This window comes from Metopolophium dirhodum, chromosome 1 (assembly GCF_019925205.1).
Source record: "Metopolophium dirhodum isolate CAU chromosome 1, ASM1992520v1, whole genome shotgun sequence".
Classification (NCBI taxonomy): domain Eukaryota; kingdom Metazoa; phylum Arthropoda; class Insecta; order Hemiptera; family Aphididae; genus Metopolophium; species Metopolophium dirhodum.
Window position 1 is genome coordinate 16439754 of NC_083560.1, and position 24302 is coordinate 16464055.

The 24302-nt window shown below is 27.7% G+C and overlaps 2 protein-coding genes across 5 annotated transcripts in view; both read left to right on the forward strand.

Annotated features, from left to right (window-relative positions):
• Positions 1 to 2039: 2039 nt before the first annotated feature.
• LOC132933600 (probable peptidoglycan muropeptide transporter SLC46) overlaps positions 2040 to 24302 on the forward strand; it is a 41176-nt gene continuing 18913 nt past the window's right edge. Inside the window, exons 1-12 of one of the 4 annotated variants that reach the window (XM_060999865.1) lie at positions 2040 to 2334; positions 3078 to 3320; positions 3829 to 4003; positions 5098 to 5269; positions 6384 to 6522; positions 8060 to 8155; positions 8236 to 8463; positions 11127 to 11283; positions 13263 to 13445; positions 20515 to 20805; positions 22370 to 22421; positions 23664 to 23846. In XM_060999865.1, the coding sequence (XP_060855848.1) occupies positions 2226 to 2334; positions 3078 to 3320; positions 3829 to 4003; positions 5098 to 5269; positions 6384 to 6522; positions 8060 to 8155; positions 8236 to 8463; positions 11127 to 11283; positions 13263 to 13329 (1386 nt within the window). In that variant the 5' untranslated portion in view covers positions 2040 to 2225 and the 3' untranslated portion in view covers positions 13330 to 13445; positions 20515 to 20805; positions 22370 to 22421; positions 23664 to 23846. The other 3 variants (XM_060999864.1, XM_060999867.1, XM_060999866.1) reach the window with 3 other exon arrangements.
• Positions 14594 to 16345, forward strand: LOC132933602 (uncharacterized). Its single transcript, XM_060999868.1, has 2 exons — positions 14594 to 14909; positions 15329 to 16345. Exons 1-2 carry the CDS (start codon positions 14601 to 14603, stop codon positions 15659 to 15661), a joined length of 642 nt encoding a protein of 213 aa, XP_060855851.1. The 5' UTR covers positions 14594 to 14600; the 3' UTR covers positions 15662 to 16345.

The window sequence follows — 24302 nt, forward strand, 5'->3', positions numbered from 1 at the left end:
ATAAAACTCGAAATTGTCTTATGAATCTATATTAGTAAATAGTTCAAAAAGAGACGCAATACCTTGAACATTTTGTGGTGTATAGAAATTACTAATATTCAGTGAACATTTCATGTAGAAAACCGATTTGGCGTAAAAATTCCCATTTGTACCAATTTTTTTTTTTTCCAGGCGCTTTTGGAGACTACCGAGTACTATTGACCTCCCCAATGCACCAACTAATTTCGTTTTCCCAGTAGAAAAAATACAAAAGTTGAAAATTGAAGCATTGTTTCAAGTAATCATCGTGTACATTGTACACAGAAACAAAAATTTAAAAAATTTAAAAAAAAAAAACCTATTTCAGTAAAATCAAAATATTCATTGGTCCGCTCAAAATTGAATAGGTACCATTCGCTTAGACAAATCTTTTTAATGAGGCTATTTGGTTCTAAAGACGTCAACTCTGGGGATATGCAAAAAATATTCTATATAATAATATTCTAATATACCTATATTATCTGATATCAACATCATTACCACAATATAGTTAATTGTTCATAAAAAGTTGAACATACCTACCATAGTACCGTTGAATATGGTGATTTCGGATATGCGGGGTGATATCCGGACATAACCATGTTTTTTTAGTTCTTATGAATTATCTTATAATTTTAAAATACACGTTTAATAAAAGTTGAAAACTGATACTTGACGTTAATATCTATTATAAATTCCATAGAAAACAATATTTATTGATGACATAATGATGTCATAGTACCAGTTATGGAGGTAAATCAAAAATTTTATATTTTTTAATTTCTAAGTTATTTAACTAAAAATTACTGTAGCACAACAAAAATTGGATATATTTGATTGCGGTTTTCGGTACCTATCCTCCTTGTTAACTCATGTGACTTAACACTGAAGTATTAAATCGTCTTAATATATTTCAAAACGTGGGGCGACTTCGGACAACACTTTAACTAGGCCCAGATCATAATATGTCAAAAATGTAGGATGTCGTTCGCACGAGAATTCTAATCCTAATGATGTTAAAAACGTAATTGATGATGTTAAATATAAAAAAAAAATGACAATACGACAAGTAAAACTGATAAATAAAAACTGTAACTCAGGAATTTTAATATTTTTCTAATGTCATTGTAACGATATAGTAGGAGCCTTGTATTAAATTGTCAAGCTTTTTTACCCAACAAATAAAGTTTTATTTACATTCATAGAAAAGAAGACTAATAAAATTGGAAACTGAAAATGTCCCTAAAGAGTTCAAAACAAATCTAAATATTTTGAAAATTTTATCGTGTTTAGAAAATGCAAATATAAACAACCAGTGAAAATTTCAAGTATATACGTTCATTTGTTTTGGAGTTACACCAAAAACCAAAATTGGTTTTTGGGGGAAATCGATTTTGCATAAAAATACCAGTTTTTCCTTAAGTTTTATGTCGTTTCTCCCGGCGCTTTTGAAAATTGTTTATATTGTCCGAAGTGAACCATTGTAATATTATAACATCGGTTTTTAATGAAATATCATACGTGTTTAATATTTTTTTCGTAGAGTCATTGCAGCAGACGTGCATCTTGTCTTAAATAAAAATTCGTAATGGCAATCCGAAATTGTAAAAATTGTTACATCGCCAAAGATTTTGTCGAAAAACTTCATTATATCGTTGAGACCATAATACATATAATTTTCGTTATATTATCGAGCTTCGTTGTACCTATCGCGAGTTGACTGAACCTTTAATAAGAATCACTAAGTAGTGAATTACGTGCAGCCTGTAGCATCATAGACAAGTTTACTAATAGTATAGCACATGAAAAAATAACCAGCGTTTAAATTTATTCATTTTAATAACAAAAAAAGAAAATCGAGGTAAATGTTGATAAATATGTTATCAGAACCACACCGCTGCAGAATGATAACGTAGCGTGTCTTGTCGTTGCGCAACGGTATGAACCGCTAGAATTTAGATACAGAAAAATCTCTGTTATCTATTTACACATTTCGCACTATCGCCGTGCCGTATCAACGATTTAAGATGTCTATTAAAATATTTAATTTTTTCTCTTTAAATTATTTGCTTATAATTATTGTATTATAATAATATTATGTATCTATCCGTAGCACGGGTTATAGGTTTATGAGTTTTTTGTAGAACTGGGTGGATAATTCGGCTCCAGTTAACGAGTTCACGTCTATCATACATAGTGAAACAGAGATGGACGACTCGGCGGAGCCTTCCGACGGCGTAGAAGTCAAGAATCGCAAGTCCGGACTGACTTTAGAGCCAATCATGATGTTAATGTGTCTCGGAATAAACGCAAACCGTGAGTACTTACAAGTTTATTTTTGTCCTTGTGAGTTATTACTAGGGATGTGAATCGAAGCACTGTAAATATGAAGTTAAAAATTACGTAATAAAAGTTAAAAGACGTAAAAAAAAAAATCATAAATGCTAAATAAAAGTTTCAAAATTGAAATCGTTGTTACATATTTCATTAGGTAAGTATTTATAAAAAAAAAAATTTCAAAACGTATTTTCGTGTATTTTTGATATATTTAGATTTCTTTAATTATAACTTTAATCCCAAGTTAATAAAATTGAAAACCTTCATTAAACTTATATTTAATTTAAAGCTTTTGTGAGATTTGTCATAATTTTTTATAGTAAAAAGCTAAAAATTCAAAAATCTCAAATGCTAATATAGTTCAAATAAGTAACAATTAAAAGTAATACTTTGAACGTTGTAAAAATAGTTATAATATATACGCAACTACAAAAGTTTCAAGTAGGTACCTAAATTAATATGTTTCAATTACAACAAAAGAACTAAATTCATAATTTTCTATTTCGTACAAAGTTGAACTAAAGCAAAAAAATAATTGACTATTTGTAATCGTGATTGGAAAATCGGAAATCATGCCTCCGAACCGAGATATGAATTTGCTACATACTCCTACTTTAATGTATACCACCTATGGCCTACATCTTATCCAACCTATAACAGCTATTGGTATAACATTTGTATTTATTATTTATATTTTTAATTTAATATAATATTGGTTTCAGTGATGGTGCAGACTAATCTATTTGAAGAACGTGTATGCCTTCATAGTGATCTCGGACAAAATAAGTCTGTGAATTGTTACAATATGACTGCAGCAGATCTAGAAATAGTTCAGCCGGCTGTGGCAGATTTACAGATGATTAAAAATCTGATTGAGACATTAGTTCCTTGTTTAACAGCATTGTTTTTTGGCCCCTGGAGTGATGTAAACGGTCGCCTGCCTTTGTTATTAACAGCGATCTCAGGTGAGCAATAATCTCTATTTAGGTACGTAGTTAAGAGGACGCTACACAGCCATTTGTTGTTCTCGTCTTACAAGTGCGTTACATAGTACATACCCAATTTACGCTCGGGGGAACAAGTTTAGCTCTGTTATTTTCAAAATTATAGTGGATTGACCTATCATGAAACTTGATGGTAAGTACATTATCTGTGTTTGTATGTGAGTTTTTTACGATAATTTAGTTTTTCAGTAAATTATGCTTATATAATATAGCTTAATTTAAAATGCTCACTTAATGGTGAATTATCGTAAAAAAAAACCACATACACAGTTAATGTTCTTAAAATCAAGTTTTATAATAGGTTGATTCACTCTAATTTTTAAACTAACTGAGTTAAACGTGATCTGCTGAGGATAAATTTGATATGTTATGCAATTCTAAGACGGAGACAATAAATATCTGTGAAGCGTCCTCTTAAATAATAATGTGTACCTAATATAATATACTGTACGATCGCTTCAAATTTAAGGTATGGTAATTTCTAACTGTATGTACAGTGCATTTTCTACGATACCAAGTCTATCTCCAATAATGTTTTTGCTGTGCAGCATACCTGTTGCTATAAGTGGTGGCTATGGTGCATTGTTTATGGCTGCATCATGTTATATTGTTGACATCACCGATTGCAAATCAAGAGCTTTCAGGTAATGAATTCAAAAATATATTATTTATTTATTTATTTATTTATTTATTTGAATTATATAGGTTCAATAACCAAATAATATGTATAATGACTAATAAGTATTAAATTCACTGTGTTTAAAGAATGAACGATAACATTGTATACAGGATTATAGGTGCAGATATTTTATTTTTTTTTTTTTTTGGAGGGGGGGGGGGCAGTGGGCTTTTATTATTTACCTGAAGTGCATTAGCACATTGTAGGGACTTTACCGCGTGCCACTTGTTTTCTCTTTTAGTGTTACATACTTAATAATATATCAAATACAATATACAAATTAAACTTCATTGGAATAATAATTAAATAAACCTGGCGTGTACTATTTAGTTGGTATATTTAAGTACTGAACTCAACATTAATTATAATAGTAGATATTCTGTACATATTGATATTGATTATTAGTCAATGTTATGTTTGTACACTGATTATCAAGTTGGCTACAAAATTCCACAGTTAAATATATATTTTATATTTGTTTTTTGAATAATTTATTTTTTTTTTATATTAAACTTACAATTCATATGAATCCACATAGTTATAATAAATAATATAATTTTACTTAATACAATATCATTAAAAAAATTGCACTGTGCACTGCAAGCACATATTAATAGTTTTAAACTTAATACACACATCATGTTATGACCAAATTTCTGCATTATATGTTATAGAAATTGGTAAATTGTTCATCAACTGTACCAACAAATTTAGTTAAAATGTGTTAAAATCAACGACTTAATCTTGCTGTTGTAATTAAAATAGTATTACATTGTAACTGTTTAGTGTTCTGTGTGTCCCAAAGCAAAGTAAAATGAAAATATAACTAAAGTTGAAAAAAAATTCTTTTGAAAAGGGGGAGTTGTAGCACTTTTATTGTTCAATCTGAACCTACCGCACATTTTTTGGTGTCAAAACTATTCAACCATTTCTATTTTATTGATGTGACGCTGGCTGGTCACTTTGCCCTGGGACACATTGTTTAATATACTACCTAACTTTTTAACTATAATTTTTCTAATTTAATCGTTACTTAATCATTTATTTTTGTCTACATAGGTTAGGCGTGTTATTTGCATTTGTCAGCTTTGGCTCAATTCTTGGATCTGTACTGAGTTCAATATTGTATGGTAAATCTACTACTTATTCTTTTTGCCTATCATCTTTTGTTTCCATTGTTGGACTTCTTTATACATATATTTTTTTAAAGGAAACAATAGTCATCAAAAAGGTATACATTTTTATCATGTATTAAATTTATTTTTAAGATATTTTAATGATAATTACATGAACATAATATCATATCATATTATCATATTGTGCTAAATGTCTAGATTTAATTGTATACAAATTACTAATCATATGAACCCTGATCTAAAATAGGTAGACTATGCGTTATGTTTATTTTATATAGGGCATTTATTAAAATGTCCTGTTGTACTGACAAACTTCTTTCAGGTCGCTTTTCGTCCTGTTTATATATCAATTCCAATTATTCTGTAATATTTCTTACCAATATTATATTCATATTTTATTTTATAGTTTGAATTTGTGTACAAAAATATTATATTATTGATGATAGCGATTATAATATACTTTTATTTATCTAATTTATTTAATAATATAATGTTCCATGCAGCTCTATGTAATATCCATACACATATAAATTAATGGACAGCGCATTTCATTCTGCCCTGCCTTCAATGCTAGGCAATCATATAATCATATAACTGAGAGAGAAAGAACATAAAGTAGTGAAGGAGCCCGCAAAAGGAACTTTATAAATTGTACTACTTTGTTTCTTTTCTTGCTCACTCTATATTGTACCCCAGACTTCTCTCTCCAAGCGCTGTCTATTAGTTTATATGTCTAGTAATATTTATCATTTATGTTGTTACACTATTTTCGTTTATGAGAATTGAGTGTATTATACATTTAATAATTTTAATTATAACAAATCATCAACTGTTTATCATTAATTCTATAAAATTTGTAATAGTCTTTAATTACTTTCCCTGAGAAGTAACCTCTACCAATACAAAACTACCAACCTAGATCCAACTGGTAAACATACAACATGTAGGATCGCCAATGTTGCATTGCGTTTCTATATAAGCTGGTTAAGCTGCTTACAATAAGCATTTGTTTTTTAATATGAGTGAGATTTGTGAGGCTCAAAAATCAAATGTAAATAATAGATAGCAATATATCTTGCAATATTAATAGACTTCATAAACAAATGCTGATAAAATATTTTGAAAACACAAGAAGAAAACTTGCCTTAGCATGAATTGTAATTATATGATACAAATATTTTCTAATTTTGTTTCTTTATTTTTATACAGGGTGCGGATACAAAACTTTTCAATATTCAACTGGTAATAGATATGTGGCAAACTGTTACAAAACAACGATTTGGCTACTTAAGATCCATAATTATACTATCTGCAGTGTTGTTAACTCTCAATTTAATCGTTTTATTTGGTAAGTATACAGGATGATTTTTTAAGCCTGCTTACCCCATTTTTATGTTTAAATAATGTATATTATGTTCATAATATTGGTATTTTAGAATTTTTAAATTAAGTTAAGAACAATATTTTCGAATATTTAGACTTTTTACAACAATTAAGGAATATTTTTTAGTGGTACCAACTTTGGCTTTTCAAATAAGAACCTCCTACAAGTTTTAATACAAATTGTGAATTAAATGATTTTTCTAAAAATGTTGATGCTTCAACTAAGTAACAATTATTAGCAAAATATATTTTATATTGCATACTTAATTATAATCACTGAGCTCGTATCTATTTAAAAAGTACTTAACCGACAATTATATTTAGTATTTAAAATTGAATAACTCGAAAACTTTTCATTCAAATTTTGATTACAATACGTTAACATTTTCAGAAAAATCATTTGATTTACAATTTGTATTAAGAGGACGCTACACCCACATGTGTTCAATTTTTACGATATTTAAATTAAGTGAGTTAAATAAATAATAAAGTGAGTTATGACTTATGAGTATGTAAAATAATAATATTTTATATAGGTATTCATAACTTATTTAAAAATTAAAATATTGTATAAAACTTACGAGAGAATACAGATAATGTTCTTACATTAAACTTTGATAATAGGTGAATTCATTCAAATACCTATAAAAACAAACAGCACCCTGTTGAATTGGTGATGAAAACACTTAAAAGTATCTTTTACAAGACTGATTAAATTTAACATGATCTTAGAAGGACGCTACACCCGTATGTGTTGTCTCCGTCTTACAAATGTACAACATAGCAAAAACTGTTTTGCGCGGGAAAGAACCGAGAAGGCTACAGTCATAACTAAGAAACGAGATTTGCACCACATAAAAAGGAGAGCTTTGGCTGTGCAATGTTGTTTTTATTTTTTTGATATATGAAAAAAGTTCTTACTGTTTCAAAAATCATTATTGTTTGTGTTTTTCAAACTTGAAAAATTTTTTTCATATGAATGATTTCAAAAATAAAAACAACGTTGCACAACTAAAGTTCTCCTTTTTATGTGGTGAAAATCTCATTTCTTAGTTATGACTATGGCCTTTTCGGTTCTTTCCTGCGCAAAACAGTTTTTTCTATATTGTACATTTGTAAGACGAAAACAACACATGCGGGTGTAGCATCCTCTTAAAATATATACCTAGGTTCACATTTAAAAATAATGTTGGTATTACTACAGGGTAAAGTGTTGTAAAAAATCAAAGTATTCAAAAATATCTTTCATTATCACTACACTTAAAAATTCAACTGCAAAAATCAGAATTTTAATGTATGAATATTCTAAACATAAAAATTGGGTGAGCATGCTTAGACAATCACCATGTAAAAACAAGTTGCTAGTGGCCCATGATATAGCCAGCTACGTATTTTAAACTTGAATCATATACAAAAATATAATAAAACGACATTTTCAATAAAATCTGACATACCTACCTAAATTCAATATATTTATAATAATAATTGCATTTTTATCTTAGGAGAAACTTCGTTCATGTACATGTACCTACAGAAACAATTTTCGTGGACGTTGGAAAACTATACACCATTTCTTGTATATACGACACTGATACATGGTTAGGAGATGAAACACTTTCACAAAATGATTTGATTAATTATCCCTACCTACTGCAATCGTTTAACATTATTATTTCAGCCACTGTTCCCGTGATCAGTCTGTACGTTTTGAACACCAAACTACAATTGCCTGAAATGTATATTGGAACCGCTTTTGCAGCACTGGGAATTTTCGAAAAAGTTGGTTTGGCGTACTCAGTGCACCGGTGGCAATTTTATGCCATGAAATCTGTTGGATACACAGTGTACATCAGTCAATCGTTGGTTCGGTCTCAATTATCCAAGAGTCTTCCGTCTGAAGATATATGTAAATATAATTTGCTACTTTGGTACCTTTTTAATAAAGGCAGCCCCTAGTGGTTTAAAGGTTAACATTTAGGCAATTTCTAATCTCATGATCTTTGCATTAGTCATAATTGCTAATTTAGGGGACTGATTAAGTTATTGAATTAGGCATTGAAAAGATCAAAATATAATTAAATTAAATTAAACATTAAAATACAAAAAATTAAATATAATTAAATTATTGGAAACACTATTTCTTTACCTGTCTACTTTTCCAAAAGCTACCGGAAATATTTGTTATTCATTTTATATAACGGGATATTTCTCATCATCAACACGCATAAATCAAACAAAAATGTTGCCTTTTGATACTATTGTTTCTATAGGTAATTTATAGATAGTTTATTGTTGATCTTTTGAATTTATGTTATTGGTTTTGCTATTCACTATTATTATTTTTATAATTGAGTGTTTATTTCCAAAAATAATGGATCCCACTGAGCCTACTATGCTTTTAAATGTTTATCAGTTTTGAGATGTTGCATAACACTTTATTGTCTATCTACATTCTACATACTTGCACTTCATACTTACTTCATACATCTTACAAAATAAAACATTTCCATCAGAAGAAAAAATAGTATCACCAAATTCAGACACGTAATTTTTTAAAACAACTGCTTGTTTTTCACCATTTTACTTGACAGTGCGGCTGTCATTAAATATTGACTAATGCAAATTTGTGCACTTTTGTTTAATCATAAATCCTATTAATTATAACTACTCTATTTCCAATTTAAATATTAAATTATTGACAAGCTTCAAAGACTTCGGCATAATTTTTGATTCAAAACTAAACTTGTCAACTCATACTGAAATGATAAAAAAAACAAGGCAATGCGCAACCGCAAATTTCCTTAAACAAACTTGTGAATCATTCAGAGATTATTTATCTCTAAAAATTATATTCTATGCCCTTGTTTGTTTTAACTTGGAATATTGTCCATTAATTTGGACCAATAATATTTCAAAGCAAATTGAATTGATTGAATAAGTTCAGTATTACTTAAACATTTTTAGACCTCCCTGTGGTTGTACGAATTAGTGTAAATATTTACCAATCTTCTTTCGCTTAAAAATAGACGCACTTTATTATTATCTACATTTTTACATAACTTGCTTATAGGGAAGATTGATTACCAAGAATTCTTTTGCCTTATTCGTTTAAAAAAAAACTTCCGTAACTCTAGAAATAGAGTATTTTATCCCACCCCTTATAAAATACATACATCTTTTCTTTGTTGTTATTTACCTATAAGTTTTTCTTTATTTTGATCTGTAACTGTACAGATCATATGTATCTTAGCCAATTCTATTAAATTTATATTATCTTGCTGTATATCAGAGTTCACATACAATGTATAACTTTTACAATAAATAAATGAACTAACTGACATAAATTATAAATTACTACCACCATACTGATACACAACTGATTGTCAATTGACGATGGTCAATACTATTGTTGATTAATAATATCCTTCATAGTTAAATGTCAAATTTTGAATTCAAAAACATAAATGTGGTCATTGCGGTAAAGAAATATACTATTAACTAGGTAGTATCTATAATATATATTTGTACACTGCTACATTTTATTTTATAATATATCAAGTTAAATATTCTTAAAATTATACCAAAATTATGAAAACAGTTAAAATTGCACTAAAGTAAAAAATATTGTATCTAAATTAATAGTTAAGCAAAACACATTTTAAGCTCACTTAGCAATGATAGTATAAGTATCTAAAAGAAAATTAAGTGCAATAACAGTTATTAGGAGTTACTCCTCTGCTCTAATTATTAGTGTGAGTGTGGTTAAATATATGTTTGGTCTATAATGGTCAATATAAAAACATTTGTTAGTATAATAAAAATTATTATTATTATTCTAATATTTATATTATATAAATCATTTAGGAATCTTCACGCGGGCACTTTGTACGGTCGGGTAAAAATGAAGATTGCAGAACATAAACACTTTGTTGTTTGTCATGACCAATTATATTAAAAATTGTATTAATTGTTTAAATATCTAATTTGGTAGTAAAATTATAATTTATAAATATATTATAGCACCACTAAGTAATTTTTGATTTACACTTAACCTGTGAATTAAAAAAAACCTTGATTATTTAATTTGTTTATATTATAAACATTTTTAATATTACTTTTTACAATTATCAGTAATGCACTCACACTAATGATAATTTACTACGCAATCAATTACCCAGCTCGTGTGCACGTATTGTCCATATTTAACTCTTTAAAAATTAAATCATACAATTATAATTTTATGTATAATAGAGAACAAAGTAATGTATTAACGTTTAACCTGTAAATTAAAAAAAAACTACATTTTAAGCAATAGACTGTTTAGCATCTTATAGTTGAGACCAGGAGGCAATTTCTATTAAAATGATTGACCTTTTTAACTTTGGGGGCAATTTTACTTGTATACTTTTATACTTATGTACCTGTCTATGCAGGTTAGGTTAGGTAAGCACGCACATAGAAAATAGCCTATTTTGAACCCTTATTAGTTATAGCTATAATTATTATTATTATAAGTTAGATGACTAGAATTTGTATTCTGCCGTAATTACAATGTTATAATTATTTCAGGTAAAATATTTGCATTCCTAAGTGTGATCGAAAATTTTGGAGTATTACTCTACTCACCAATATACACTGCAGTCTACGTTACGACAATCCACAATTTCGCAAATTGTTTCTTTTTCTTATCGGCAATACTTGGAACGTTCGTATTTGTTTTATTCGGGTGAGTTCAATAATTGTATATTTAATCAACTCAGTTAAATGAAAATGTTTATGCATTTACCCATGTAATATAATAAAAAATTAATATGCAGCGTATACTTGGTGATACATTAAATATAAGACACTCATTATTTCAGAAAATATTAACATTTATGAAAATATTTATTTTACATCATTTTAAATTATTACAAAACAACATTTTTGTAAATCAAATTTAGACAAGTAGCCTATTAACTTAAAAGTGTTAAAAGTTTAGATGACCAGAGTACTACAACACTATGTGTTGTACCAATGTCCACTCCCCTCAACTAAAATGTAAACACTTGCTTATAAGTTATAACTAATAGCTATACCTAACTCATAAACTACCCGTCCAAAATTCAATTTTTATGTATCTTAGTAAGTATACTCCATAAAATATTTTGCTTTGGAATAAATAATTAAAAAAAAGTTTCCATAAAACATTTACAATAAATTATGATAAAAATAGTAAAAAATATTTCTTTTGTAAAAAAACAAAATTATGTTAAAAAAATATTTTCATAAACGATAATGGTTTTTGAAATAATGAGTTTCTTACATTAAACGGACCACCCGGCTCGCCACGGTAGGCTAATATAATATATATGTTATAATTTATAGCCTATAGGTATTTTTGTAGGGTATAACTTAAATTATATTTTACAACAGCTGTCAACAGACTGCACTACTGCATTAAATCTTCTTACACTATAGTTGTTATAATATATCGTCATAAGCATAACTGAAACATAAGCCATACCTATTTCATTATTTTCCTTAATTAATAATTAATATTGATTCCTTAACGTACGATACATGATAATAAAAAATAACTGATAAAGTTACTCTGCTGTAAATTATAGGTACCTGCAACATATTCTGCAGCTAAAAGGCGTGTTTTTAGGACTGGGTAGCTGGATATCTCTTACAATATAGTTATCGCCTTATCAATTTTTATACCTAATAAAAAGTGTTTTCAAGGTTTCCATAAAGGCACCACTTCACACTTTAATATAAAAAAGGACAATCATTAAAAAAAAAACAATATAGTGTAAAGTTAATAATCTTGTAAAGTATTTGAGTAAATGTATTTAAATACATTTTAAATTAAGTGTTTGGAATATAGAGGGTGCAGCAAAAGTTGACTCCTCAATTTAATAATAATTAGCAGTTTTTCAGGGAACCAACTTAGGCCGCTCTCTGTATTTTAAACACAGACTTGGGCATATTTATATTTTAAAATCCAATACTTTCATGTAAATACTTTTCAAAATCCAAAAAAAAATGATTCCATTACATATTTTAGATTGTTATTTAATAGTGATTATATTCTTTTATTTATAATTAAAATCAAATTATTAAACATTTATTTGTTTTATATTTTATTAACAACTGTTTATTGTTTAATTTATATTAAGTATTTCAGAATTAAAATATAACAATTAGATAGTAATTACTTATATTACAAAATTAATTTTCTTACCTACTCGTACAATTAATATTACACTATTATTATTATACATGTATTACATTCTATAATACATGCCGAATATTTGTTCTTAATTACATTTTCTTAAATGTATTAGAAATATATTTTAAGTAATTTCTGAATAGATATATCTATATTTAAATACAATTTTTAGTTTTTTTTTTTTACAAGACTGAGAGTTGATGCATGCAGATCTTGTTCCTATCCCAATTTGAACTAGAAAAAATGTATTAATAAACTTATATTTGATTCAACTGCTTATCCCCCCCCCCTTAATTTAGTTAAGCAGTTAGTTGACATTAACCACTCTACATTAGCTTATAAAGTTATAATCAACCGTAAATATCTATAAAATAACATGGTGTTGAAAATGATTTTATTTTTAAAATATATTGTGTACAAAATATAATAGAATTTGAATGTTATTATGTTATATTTATCAATTTAATAAATTATTTTCTTATTTTCAGATCTATATCATTCTTACTTTCAAGGAGCACCATAACTGATGATTTGTTAATTGAAAACCAATTTTAACCAGCTTAACAGCCAACAACAAACATAATATTAAAGGAGAGAATTAAAATAATCCATGTACAACTTTTTTGCTTTGAATGAAACGTTCACAACTCACAACTTATGATATTGTAAAAGTATGTAATTGATTGACATAGTATATTAGTAGATGAAAACTATAACATAATATAACTATTAGGGAGGTCCCTATTTTTTAAACTTAATTATATTTGCTCCATACCTGCTGGATTTGTTAAGTCACATTAGAACTGATTTGGGTAAAATTTGGAACACATTATTCAACCCCTTTTGGTGCTGAATTAGGGTTGAAAAATGGCAGAAAAGGGTAGTTTACTTGTTTTTCAAATTTATTAAAATACTATAGTACTTAGCATAAAAATGTTTGGAAACTTAATTATAAAACGTAATTACCTATGTCTATAAAAAGTAATAAAACAAAATTTTTCATAAATTCAACCGGAAAGGATTGAGTAATACCTTCCAAATTTTACCCAAATTACTTTCTCATGTGACTTAACAAATCCAGTGTATACGGACTAAAATATGTTTTATAAAATATAATATCACCTTTATGTATACAGTGTGATCACGATTCTAGGTACAACTGAATATCTCAGATGGGTGACTTTGTATTGAAATGGGATTTTCAGGAGGTGATAGGGAGCACTTAAATACATATTTTCACACCAGTTTCAAATTTTTAGCTCATTCGGTACGCGCATGCGCAATACAACTTACTTTTTTTTTAATGGCAACCCCAGTTTTTTTTTGCAGATTTGGGTGGAGTATTTTTTTTTAAACGTTTATTGTAAAAAGTTTTTTTCTATTTTCAAAACTGCCCAAGTTAGAGTAAGTCAAAAATTGGATTTATGCATAATTCGTGTTAAATGTTATTTTCATTTATAACCACTGAAAATAATAAAATAAGTGCAAATTAAATGTTTAATTTACTGTATCTGTTTTCAAATAATTATTTAATAATACTGTATTGGTCACTAGATTGAATATCTCGAGTATATGATAATTTTTGTTTAGTAAACTGCTATAATTGGATTACAATTTTAACTATTTTTATAGTTTAATTTTATTTTATTTTAAAATAGCTCTAATATACGATAAGATAAGCAGGTAATGTATTTAATTAAAGGTATTCATTAGTTTGATGAAAAATATAATTTTACTTTTATTCTGTAACTAGACTCGTACAAAGTGTGTGCGATATCCGTGTATGTCTGGTTATTAAGTGCTTCTATAAATTATAATTTTTAAATATGAATAACGCTGAAAAAGTTGAATTGGTTTTAATTTATGGTGAATGTCAACGTAATAAACGCCTGACTTCTTTGACGTATGCCGAACGATACCCAGAAAGATACCATCCACCTTCTAATTATGTTTTACGACTTTTACAAGGGTTAAATCAGGAAGGAAGATTTCCTGGCACACAAATAAACCAACAAAGGCGTAGACCAAATATGTTTGATGACGATACAGAATTACAGGTACTAGCATACATTAGGGCTTATCCACGTTCTTCAATTAAGCAAGTTGCTCGCGAAAGTGGAGTTTCATATGGTTATGTCCAAAAAATTCTAAAAAAACACAAAATGCACCCATATAAAATCGATTTTGTCCAACATTTGCGTGCAGGAGATTCTATTCGTAGGTTGGAATTTATAGCTTGGCAATACTAAATTTTATGATAACCCTTTAATTGTCAATCATATTCTTTGGAGTGATGAATCAAAATTCACTAACAATGGAATTATGAATAAACAAAATCATCGATACTGGGATGACACAAACCCACACTGGTCACATGAAACTAATTTCCAAACAGTCTGGGGAATTAATGTATGGTGTGGGTTGATTGGTGGAAAGCTAATAGGACCGTTCTTTTACTCTTAATGGCAGACGATATCTTAATTTTTTAACCAACGAACTTCCAAGACTGTTGGATGATGTTTCATTAGACACACGAGAACGTATGTTTTTCCAGCAAGATGGAGCACCAGCCCACAATTCAATTATTGTTAGACAACATTTAAATAAAATATTTCCGAATCGCTGGATTGGTACTAATGGCGTTGTTCCTTGGCCTGCACGATCCCCAGATTTAACGCCATTGGATTTTTTTTTATGGGGATATTTGAAGACTGCGGCTTATGCAGATACACCTGTCAATCTTCAAGACTTAAAACACAAAATACAAACAGCATGTGATATTTTAAGTGAGGACCAAATCAAGGCGGCAACTTTGACTGAATTTTTGAGACGACTGGAATCATGTTTAGAACATAATGGCGAAAACTTCGAACAATTCATTCGATAAATGTATTTTATACATTTTATTTTTATTATAATATTACTATTACTATTATCATTATAAGTTATAACTATTTTGCTGTACATTTAATTAATACAGTTGACAAAATATCATACACTTAAAATAATGTTTAATTATTTAAAACTTACATTATTATTTCCAATGGTTTTAAATGAAATTATTATTTTTGACTTACTCTAACTTGGGCAGTTTTGAAAATAGAAAAAAACTTTTTGTACAATAAACGTTTAAAAAAAAATACTCACCCGAATCTGCAAAAAAAAACTGGGGTTGCCATTAAAAAAAAGGTAATTTGTATTGCGCATGCGCGTACCGAATGAGCTAAAAATTTGAAACTGGTATGAAAATATGTATTTAAGTGCTCCCTATCACCTCCCGAAAACCCCAATTCAATACAAGGTCACCCATCTGAGATATTCAGTGGTACCTAATATCGTAATCACACTGTACATATATATATATATATAAGGACCACCCTAATAGTTGTATACTTATACATAATATAATTTCACATATTTTACATAATAAACTTATTATTTTTATTATTCATCACATTAACATTAACATTAATATTCACATTATGAATGTTTGTATTGTAATATTAATTTGTATCATATCATATTATATATTTATAAAGTAAAATTTATTATATTATTTTAAAAATTGCTATGACGTGTTGTGTTGAAATATACTCTAATTGTGGTAATTTTAAACCTAATAGCCTAAGAAAACTGCCCTTCTTTAGGGTAATTAAAAATTATATAACAATGATTAACACAATACATATGTTTTAACATTTATTAGATAAATAAAAATAAAATTTAAGGGGATTCGATACCGTGATTTTCTGTTTTTGTCTAACACACGCGCGACATAGTATTTTAGACGTGTTTTTCGCCAAACATTCCAATTGATCTATTGAAATGATAAGAATTCTGAAAACAGATTTGAATTTGTCGTCAAGTCTAATTGAAATCGACTTTCCCACATTTTTGATAATATCCCCCAAATTCCAGAAAATGTCATATTAAAAAAGAGTATTTAAATATTTTTGTATTTCAATTTTTGGAGAAGCTAAAATCAAAAAATCAAAATTGTGAGAAAGTCGATTTCAAGTAGACTTGACGACGAATTCAAATCTGTTTTCAGAATTCTCATCACTTCATTAGATCAATTGATAGGTATGTTTGGCAAAGAATCCGTCAAAAATCCTATGTCGCGCCTGTGTTAGACAAAAACAGAAAATCACGGTATGGAATCCCCTTAACAACATAATTTTTACAAAATAGATTTCCCTCTAGTAAGATAAAAAGGTAGATGTGGGTTAAAGCTATAAAAAGAAAAGACTTTGTTCTCTACTCGTTACAGTGAAATATGTAGTAAACATTTTACAATTGATGATTCTTACCAATAATACTACAGCAAGTTGTTGAGAGAAACACCTTCACCAGTATCTAGTATAGTAGTTTCTTCAATTGTGATTCTGTAAGTAAAAGAAATTTGGCATATGGCAATCACAGATCGCACTTATTATGGTAAAAATTAATTTTCTCTAAGATGAGTAGAAGAGACCACCGTGAATAGTAAGTCTTAAACCTAATTTTTAGATTGATGTTAAGAAAAATAAATATTTTTTACAGATATTGCTTAGTTTCGAATGTTCTAGCCCTAAGGCCTATAACTATGGCGTTTTGGATTTACCATTATAGAGCACAATATTTTTTGATCGCAAAACACTGTCTCTAAATTATATTGCTAGGTACAAAATATACAATTTTTTCATAAATTATTTCTTTATTGTCATTTTGATTACTAGTTTATGTTTGTGTTTAATGATATGAACACTGCCTAATTAGTTCCATTTGATTAATTAAATGCTACACGGGCATACAACACCTATGTAAATGTAGAAAGGATTATTAATAAATTATAGTTTAATTGATAGAAAAAATATAAAAACTACATAAATATCATGAGTATTATACAATAGTATTATCACAATGCATATCTTAATATTGTGTAACTATTTATAATTGTATTTATTCCAGTGAAAGATAGGTGCCTAATTAGAATTCAATAAATCAACATAGATTCGACATTTTGATGTCTTTTTAGTTTTCAATTTATGTATGCATTATATATGCAGTAGGTATATTATATTATATATGATACTGCGATGGTAATTTGTTTTGGATTAAGCAATGTATAACTATTTATATGAAATAATGATTCCTAATGTATCGATAATTCATAACACATAGTAATTTATTTGCATAATTCATTCAAATAATGTTTGTTTGTATGATTGTATATTACCAACCTACATTGTATGTTTCATAAGTTGACCTGTAGCGTCTAGATTACTGATTAGTGAATAATAAATTAACAATATACCTAACACGAGCAACCTGTTTAACGCTAATAAACATATGAATCTGTTGTAATATATTTATACATGACTCCAGTGTTGTAAAGAATACTTTGAATACGTTTTTGGAATACTTTTTAAATACTTCCAGTTTATTTTATTGTAGATTTATAATTAATATAACATAGTAGGTACATAATCATTTTTATTTAATTTATTTGTGAAATTAATGCTTACTACATTTTAAAAACATGTTTTCAAAATGTTCGTCAATGATATTGGTCCGTAGGCAGTGATTTGAATAAAAGTAAAATGTTTGAAAAAAACCAAAATAAATTCCCTGCTTACCAACCATACGATCGCATCAAAAAAGTGATAGAAAAAAATGTGCCTATTTTTTGAAATATTTGTTGGTGAATGTGTAAATATACAAATGTTGTATAATTTTGATAATTTATGGAATATATTAAATCGCCGTAGTTTCCCTTTATTTTTACACTGTGTTTAGCCAATTTTTGTACTTTTTGTACTTTTACCCCTCCTCCTATAAATAAATATTTTACATTTTATAAATTTATAAACTTTTACTTTTTAGTATTGAATATATTCAAAAATATCTAAAATAAAAAAAAATATGTTTCAACCGATGCAAAGTAGACTTGTTGACCAATTAAAACACCTTTACATTTTAGATTCTGAGCGGAGCGATGAATTTATTGATTTTACAATGATGTGTGTTATTTTTTTTATTTTTATTTTTTTTTTTTTTTTGTGTCTGAGGACAACTTTTAGAGCAGTAAAAATGCTTCGATTTTCTTCAACAGTACCTTTTCTGATAGGAAAGTGAATCTAGTTGGTACTTTGGGGGGTCAAAAGTAAAAATTTCCCAATAGTTTTCACAAGCGACAAGATAAAAAAAAAAAAAATTAAGGAAAAACGGTAATTTTTACACAAAATTGAATTTGGTTTTTGGTGTAACTTTAAAACAAATGACCGTAGATACTTGCAATTTTCACTGGTTGTTTATATTTGCATTTTCTATACACTATAACATTTTCAAAATATTTTCCATTTTTTTTTTAGTTTTTTTTCTAAAGATATCAATAAAATTTTATTTGTTGGCTAAAAAAGCTTTAAAATTTAATAGAAGGCTCCTAGTATATTGTTTCAAAGGCAGATGAAAAATATTAAAAATCCTTAGTCACTGTTTTTTTCTAAGCATTCAAAGTTCATAAATTGATATGCAAAAAAATTCATTAATTTGTCTTTTGTTTTTCACGTCGCTTTTGAAAACTACTGGGAATTTTTACTTTTGACCCCCCAAAGTACCAACTAGATTCACTTTCCTATCAGAAAAGTTACTGTTGAAGAAAATCCAAGCACTTTTATTGTCCTAAAAGGTGATGACAGACACAAAAATAATAAATTTTATTCGGTCAAAAAAATGTTAAAAAGGTGGATAAGTGGATTATAGATAATTTTAGGAAAGTTGGTATGCAAATACAATGTTTTTTCATAAATGAATTCATTCTGGTAAGACGTATATGCAATTGACGTCTTGCTTACTATAGTTGACAGTTGAAACTTGATAAATATTTATTTTTTTTAAGTAATAATTATACGGGCGAGGGGGGGGGGGGGCTTCAGCCTGTTAGCTCCCCCCCTGTGGACGCCACTGTATTACATAGGCCTTATATTCATAGACGGAGCATGTTGTTCCATACTTCTGCCACGATTTAAGATACACAAGTATCGAACTCCCATAGTTGATAATTTGACCGGTAAACTAATACTATCAAAAACACCTGTTCCCAGTACTACTAGCACATTGTGAGGACAAGTTTATAGATTCAATAATACTATATACTACATAGACCTATTAAGTCTTAATAGGTATATGATATAGTATTGGTATTATTGGTATCAAAAGCAGATAACTGTGGTACCTAAGTGGTTATGTTATTATGATATTATATATATGTATTAATATATTTAAACCGCAACGAGCGCTTGTGATTCTGGGCTCTCAGCTGTTTCAGATAGTTGGTTCACCAGTCATAATAAATTTAAGCACTATTCGATATAGACCTTGCGAGTAGTATAATGGTTATAGGCTGAATAGGCCGATGTTTAACCTCTATATTATAATATTATCTTAAATCGTGACTTCTGCGCATGCACGAAAAACAAACCAGGTTGTGCATGATTAAAAACAAAGGCAGCATAAATACGTAATTATCGTATCGTATCATGATTCGTGTATATTTCTTTCGAGTTCCGATCGAATGAAACGAATTATGAATAAACTTGTATTACATTGTATCACCATTGATTGTGAATAATATCATTATTAATTATCATTCATAATCAATAGCTATTAGTATTACTATAATAACTAGTCTTGTTTTCGATCTCAACGTTTTTATTTTTTAATTGACTTATTTTAATAATATACATCACTGTAACGCAGTCTGCCGTCACCGTACCACCCATCCCCGCCGGCCATGGATGCCAAGTATTTAGGTCTAAATGATGCCATAATATTTTTATCTACAACGGTAAACGTTCATGGAATTATTGTTCTCATTCCTCAAGTCAAAAACGCAGCTCAAAAGTGCTCATACAATATAGTATTTTGTAATTATCGTTATTGTATCGATACTTAAACGACGACAATTTATTTATCATGAAGCCACAAAGAAATATCGAAAAATTACCTTTGTCCGAAGGGACCGGTCCTAACATAGACGTGGATGATGAGGTAATTTAAATGAATAATAAATAAATGGTATATAATTTCTATGTTATATAATACACAGCGCGATTCGCCTATAGCATGCTCACTGCCTTCATTCCGTAATAATGCAACTATTCAAAATCTAATAATATTGTAATCTATAAGACCATATTTTAAAATTCTTTAGAATTTTCGTAAACCTTAAGGAGGATAATGCGGAGATACTTCCGTTCTTCAAACGATAACCTCCCTTTCCACTGTAAATTATTTAGCAGATATTTTTCCTGAAAATTAGGACGTTCCAAAGTCAAAATTCGAACGAGTCGTTTTATACTTTTTGTGTTATTCGACTTTGTGTGATAAGGAAAATAGGTCCATAATAATATTAGTGATGAGAATTTTCGTTCCTTTTGCGGATTCGTTCCAATCGGTACATTTACAATGAAGTAACGATGCCAAAAAACTAGTTACATCGATACAATATTTTTAGTAACACAATATTATGTACCTACATATGTGATTAGTTGAAAACTAGAAAACTTCTCGTAACACACAGAACGATCGAGTATCGACTGATCAAGACGTGTACTCGTTTCTCCATTGGAACGAATGCATTGCGCCTAGCATTTCAGCAGTATAGTGTACACAGACTTCACAAACTATTTGCACCAATCGCATTTCTGCAGGACGTACTAATTTTACCTACAATTTTCTACCGAATATAAAGTTATTAACAAATTTATTTCAGCAGAAATAATTACAAAAAATATAAATGTATAAAAACTATAAAAAAATGTATAAAAAATTCACTTTACTTTACCCTCGAAAAATAATGATTATAATATAAATAAACTAAAACTTTCAAAATTAACTTAGGTCCTTGCCCAAGCCTTAAATAATTATATGGATAAAAATAAAATATTATATTATTTAAAGTGTTTGTACCGATTGAACATAGAACGAATAATGAAATTTACCCATTTTTCTACTGTTGGGGATCATGTTGTACATTGATACTATATGTACCAATGGATCGTTTGAGGAACGATCAGATGTACTTGTTCCTACTCGTTACACCAGTGTACTTGTTACTTTGGAATGAATACTGAAGTAACGACCTAAAACTAATGATAATGGGTTTGGGAGGTATGGGGGCTATGGTAAATTGAAAATTTTAGTAATTAATATTTATAATTTTTAAATATAGTCAAAGTATTATTATACTAAATCCATGTATAAACATGGAATACATATACATCTGTATTCTGTTTCAATTTATAATGACTATTATCTTTAATACAAACATTTCAATAATTGAGAAACTACTCGTTTGAATTTTGAATACCTACTCAATAGTTAATTTAGATACTTAAAAAATTTTAAAAACATTATCCACTAAATATTATTAAGAGTGAAGGGTTTTATTTGTAAAACAGAAGTTTGTACCGCCACAGGACACTCCATAAGAAGTAGTAGTACAAGTATGATTTTTCGTATGAATAAATGTATTATTAAATGATAAAATGGAGTTGAGCATGCTTAGTGAATCATCTTGTATATCATTAAATGATTAAATTATTGTTCTTAGGAGGAAATCAATGTTAAACTGTCCAAAAGTCTACAAGCTGATTTTTATAATGGTACGTTACGTTGTAAAATATGAACATATTATAATTTAAGATTTGTATTATTTTGGTTATTTTAATATTTACTAAAATTTTAATTAATCATTTAAATTTTTCAGTTGTCACACGAAAAAAATGTATACTTGATTTTCATTTTGTTTAATTATTTTATTTTGATATTGAGATTTGAGGGTATGATATAAAAATGAGACCAAATTTTATTTTGCACTTTTAGTGTCTAGCATGATAGTTATATCAAAGCGTTTAGTATTCTAAATGTCTATGCAGTATGGAGTCTTACAATGCTCCTGTAAATAACTGCGAAAACATCACTCATCACTGGTATTAAGAAATCCTGTTATGTCCATCTATCAACACATATTTTCAACAGTTAATAATGCCATCATCAATTTTATAAAAATATATAATGATACATTTTATCTAAATTCTAAGAACTATATCCATATTACATAATATAGTACTATAAAAGACCATATTTATCATACATTGTTTAGATGTGGTAACTGTCTCAAAAATGCCAATTTAAAAATATTGAATTTTAATGGGCAAAATACATTAGGAATTAACCAATTACTTTTTACAAAATTTGTTAATATTCATCATTTTAAATGAATACATTATGTTTAAAAACCAAAAGGTGGTTACTTTCTAAACATTTTTTTTCTAATATTAATGTACCTATTAAGTAAATTTATTAACTATTCTATTATTCATTTTTATTGAAATTTTAGTTTTTTTTATCTACTTTCTAAAATCAGGCCGGCATGATTTTCTTCTACAATATATAATATTTATATTTTAGAATGAATTGAATCAAATTTCTATAAAAATCATATTCACTGACTAACAGTAGTTGATTTTAATGTAATAGATAGGTTATGTTTCATAAGACAGTTACATTACTCATTAGGTTAGGTAATAATAGTACATACTTTTAAAAACTTTTAGAATTTTTCCTCTGTCTTAAGAGTAGGAGTGTGGGTTTTTCTTTTCCTTAAGTATTGATTGTATAAGATATGTATCCTTGTATTGGGTTATCATTTTGTATAGTTAATATATTACTTAAGAAAAAAACGACCGCAGAATCCTATTTATTCTAGAAAAATGTTATAATGTATAAATTATCTATTATATGAAAAAAAATCTAAAACTGAATGACTTAGTACATTGTATTACCCTATACTCCAATACCAGTTCTATTGTATTGTTTATTAATGGACTGCTTCTCTTTTTCAGATTTTAATGATCTTAACGATGATGATGAATTTTAACATACAAATGTTACTTCATAAAAAACCACAAATATTAGTTGATTCATAATACAAATAATGTCAATATGGGCGTGAAACAGTTTTTAAAAAAATATTGTTGTATTATGTCAAGTATCTATTTGTTATATATTTTTATATTTAAAATATAAGGATATTTATAGCTATATATTATGTTTAATTTTTTATCACAATTTTCTTTATATTATAAACTATAATATAAGTGTTCCTAAGTACAATATTATTGTTACATTTTTATATCCATTTTTAAAAAATTTACAAATAATTTACAATTTTTAAATTTCAATATCTCACTTTCAAATTAAATTATAATAAAAACCTATGAGATTCACTAGATAATATTCTTACTTATAAATTTAAAAATATGACCTAGGTATTTGAATTATTGATCATTCATTCTAAAATTAAACATAACAGTTAAATAGATTATTCAGAATGTACAATTGACAAGTGACATTACATATAGGTGTAGCGGCCTCTTAAGTCCCGATACTTAATCAAAAATAAAAATAATAAACATAATAATATAATATGTATGGACAAAAAAGAACTTAAATGTTTATTTCCGTGTTTCTTTAACAATACT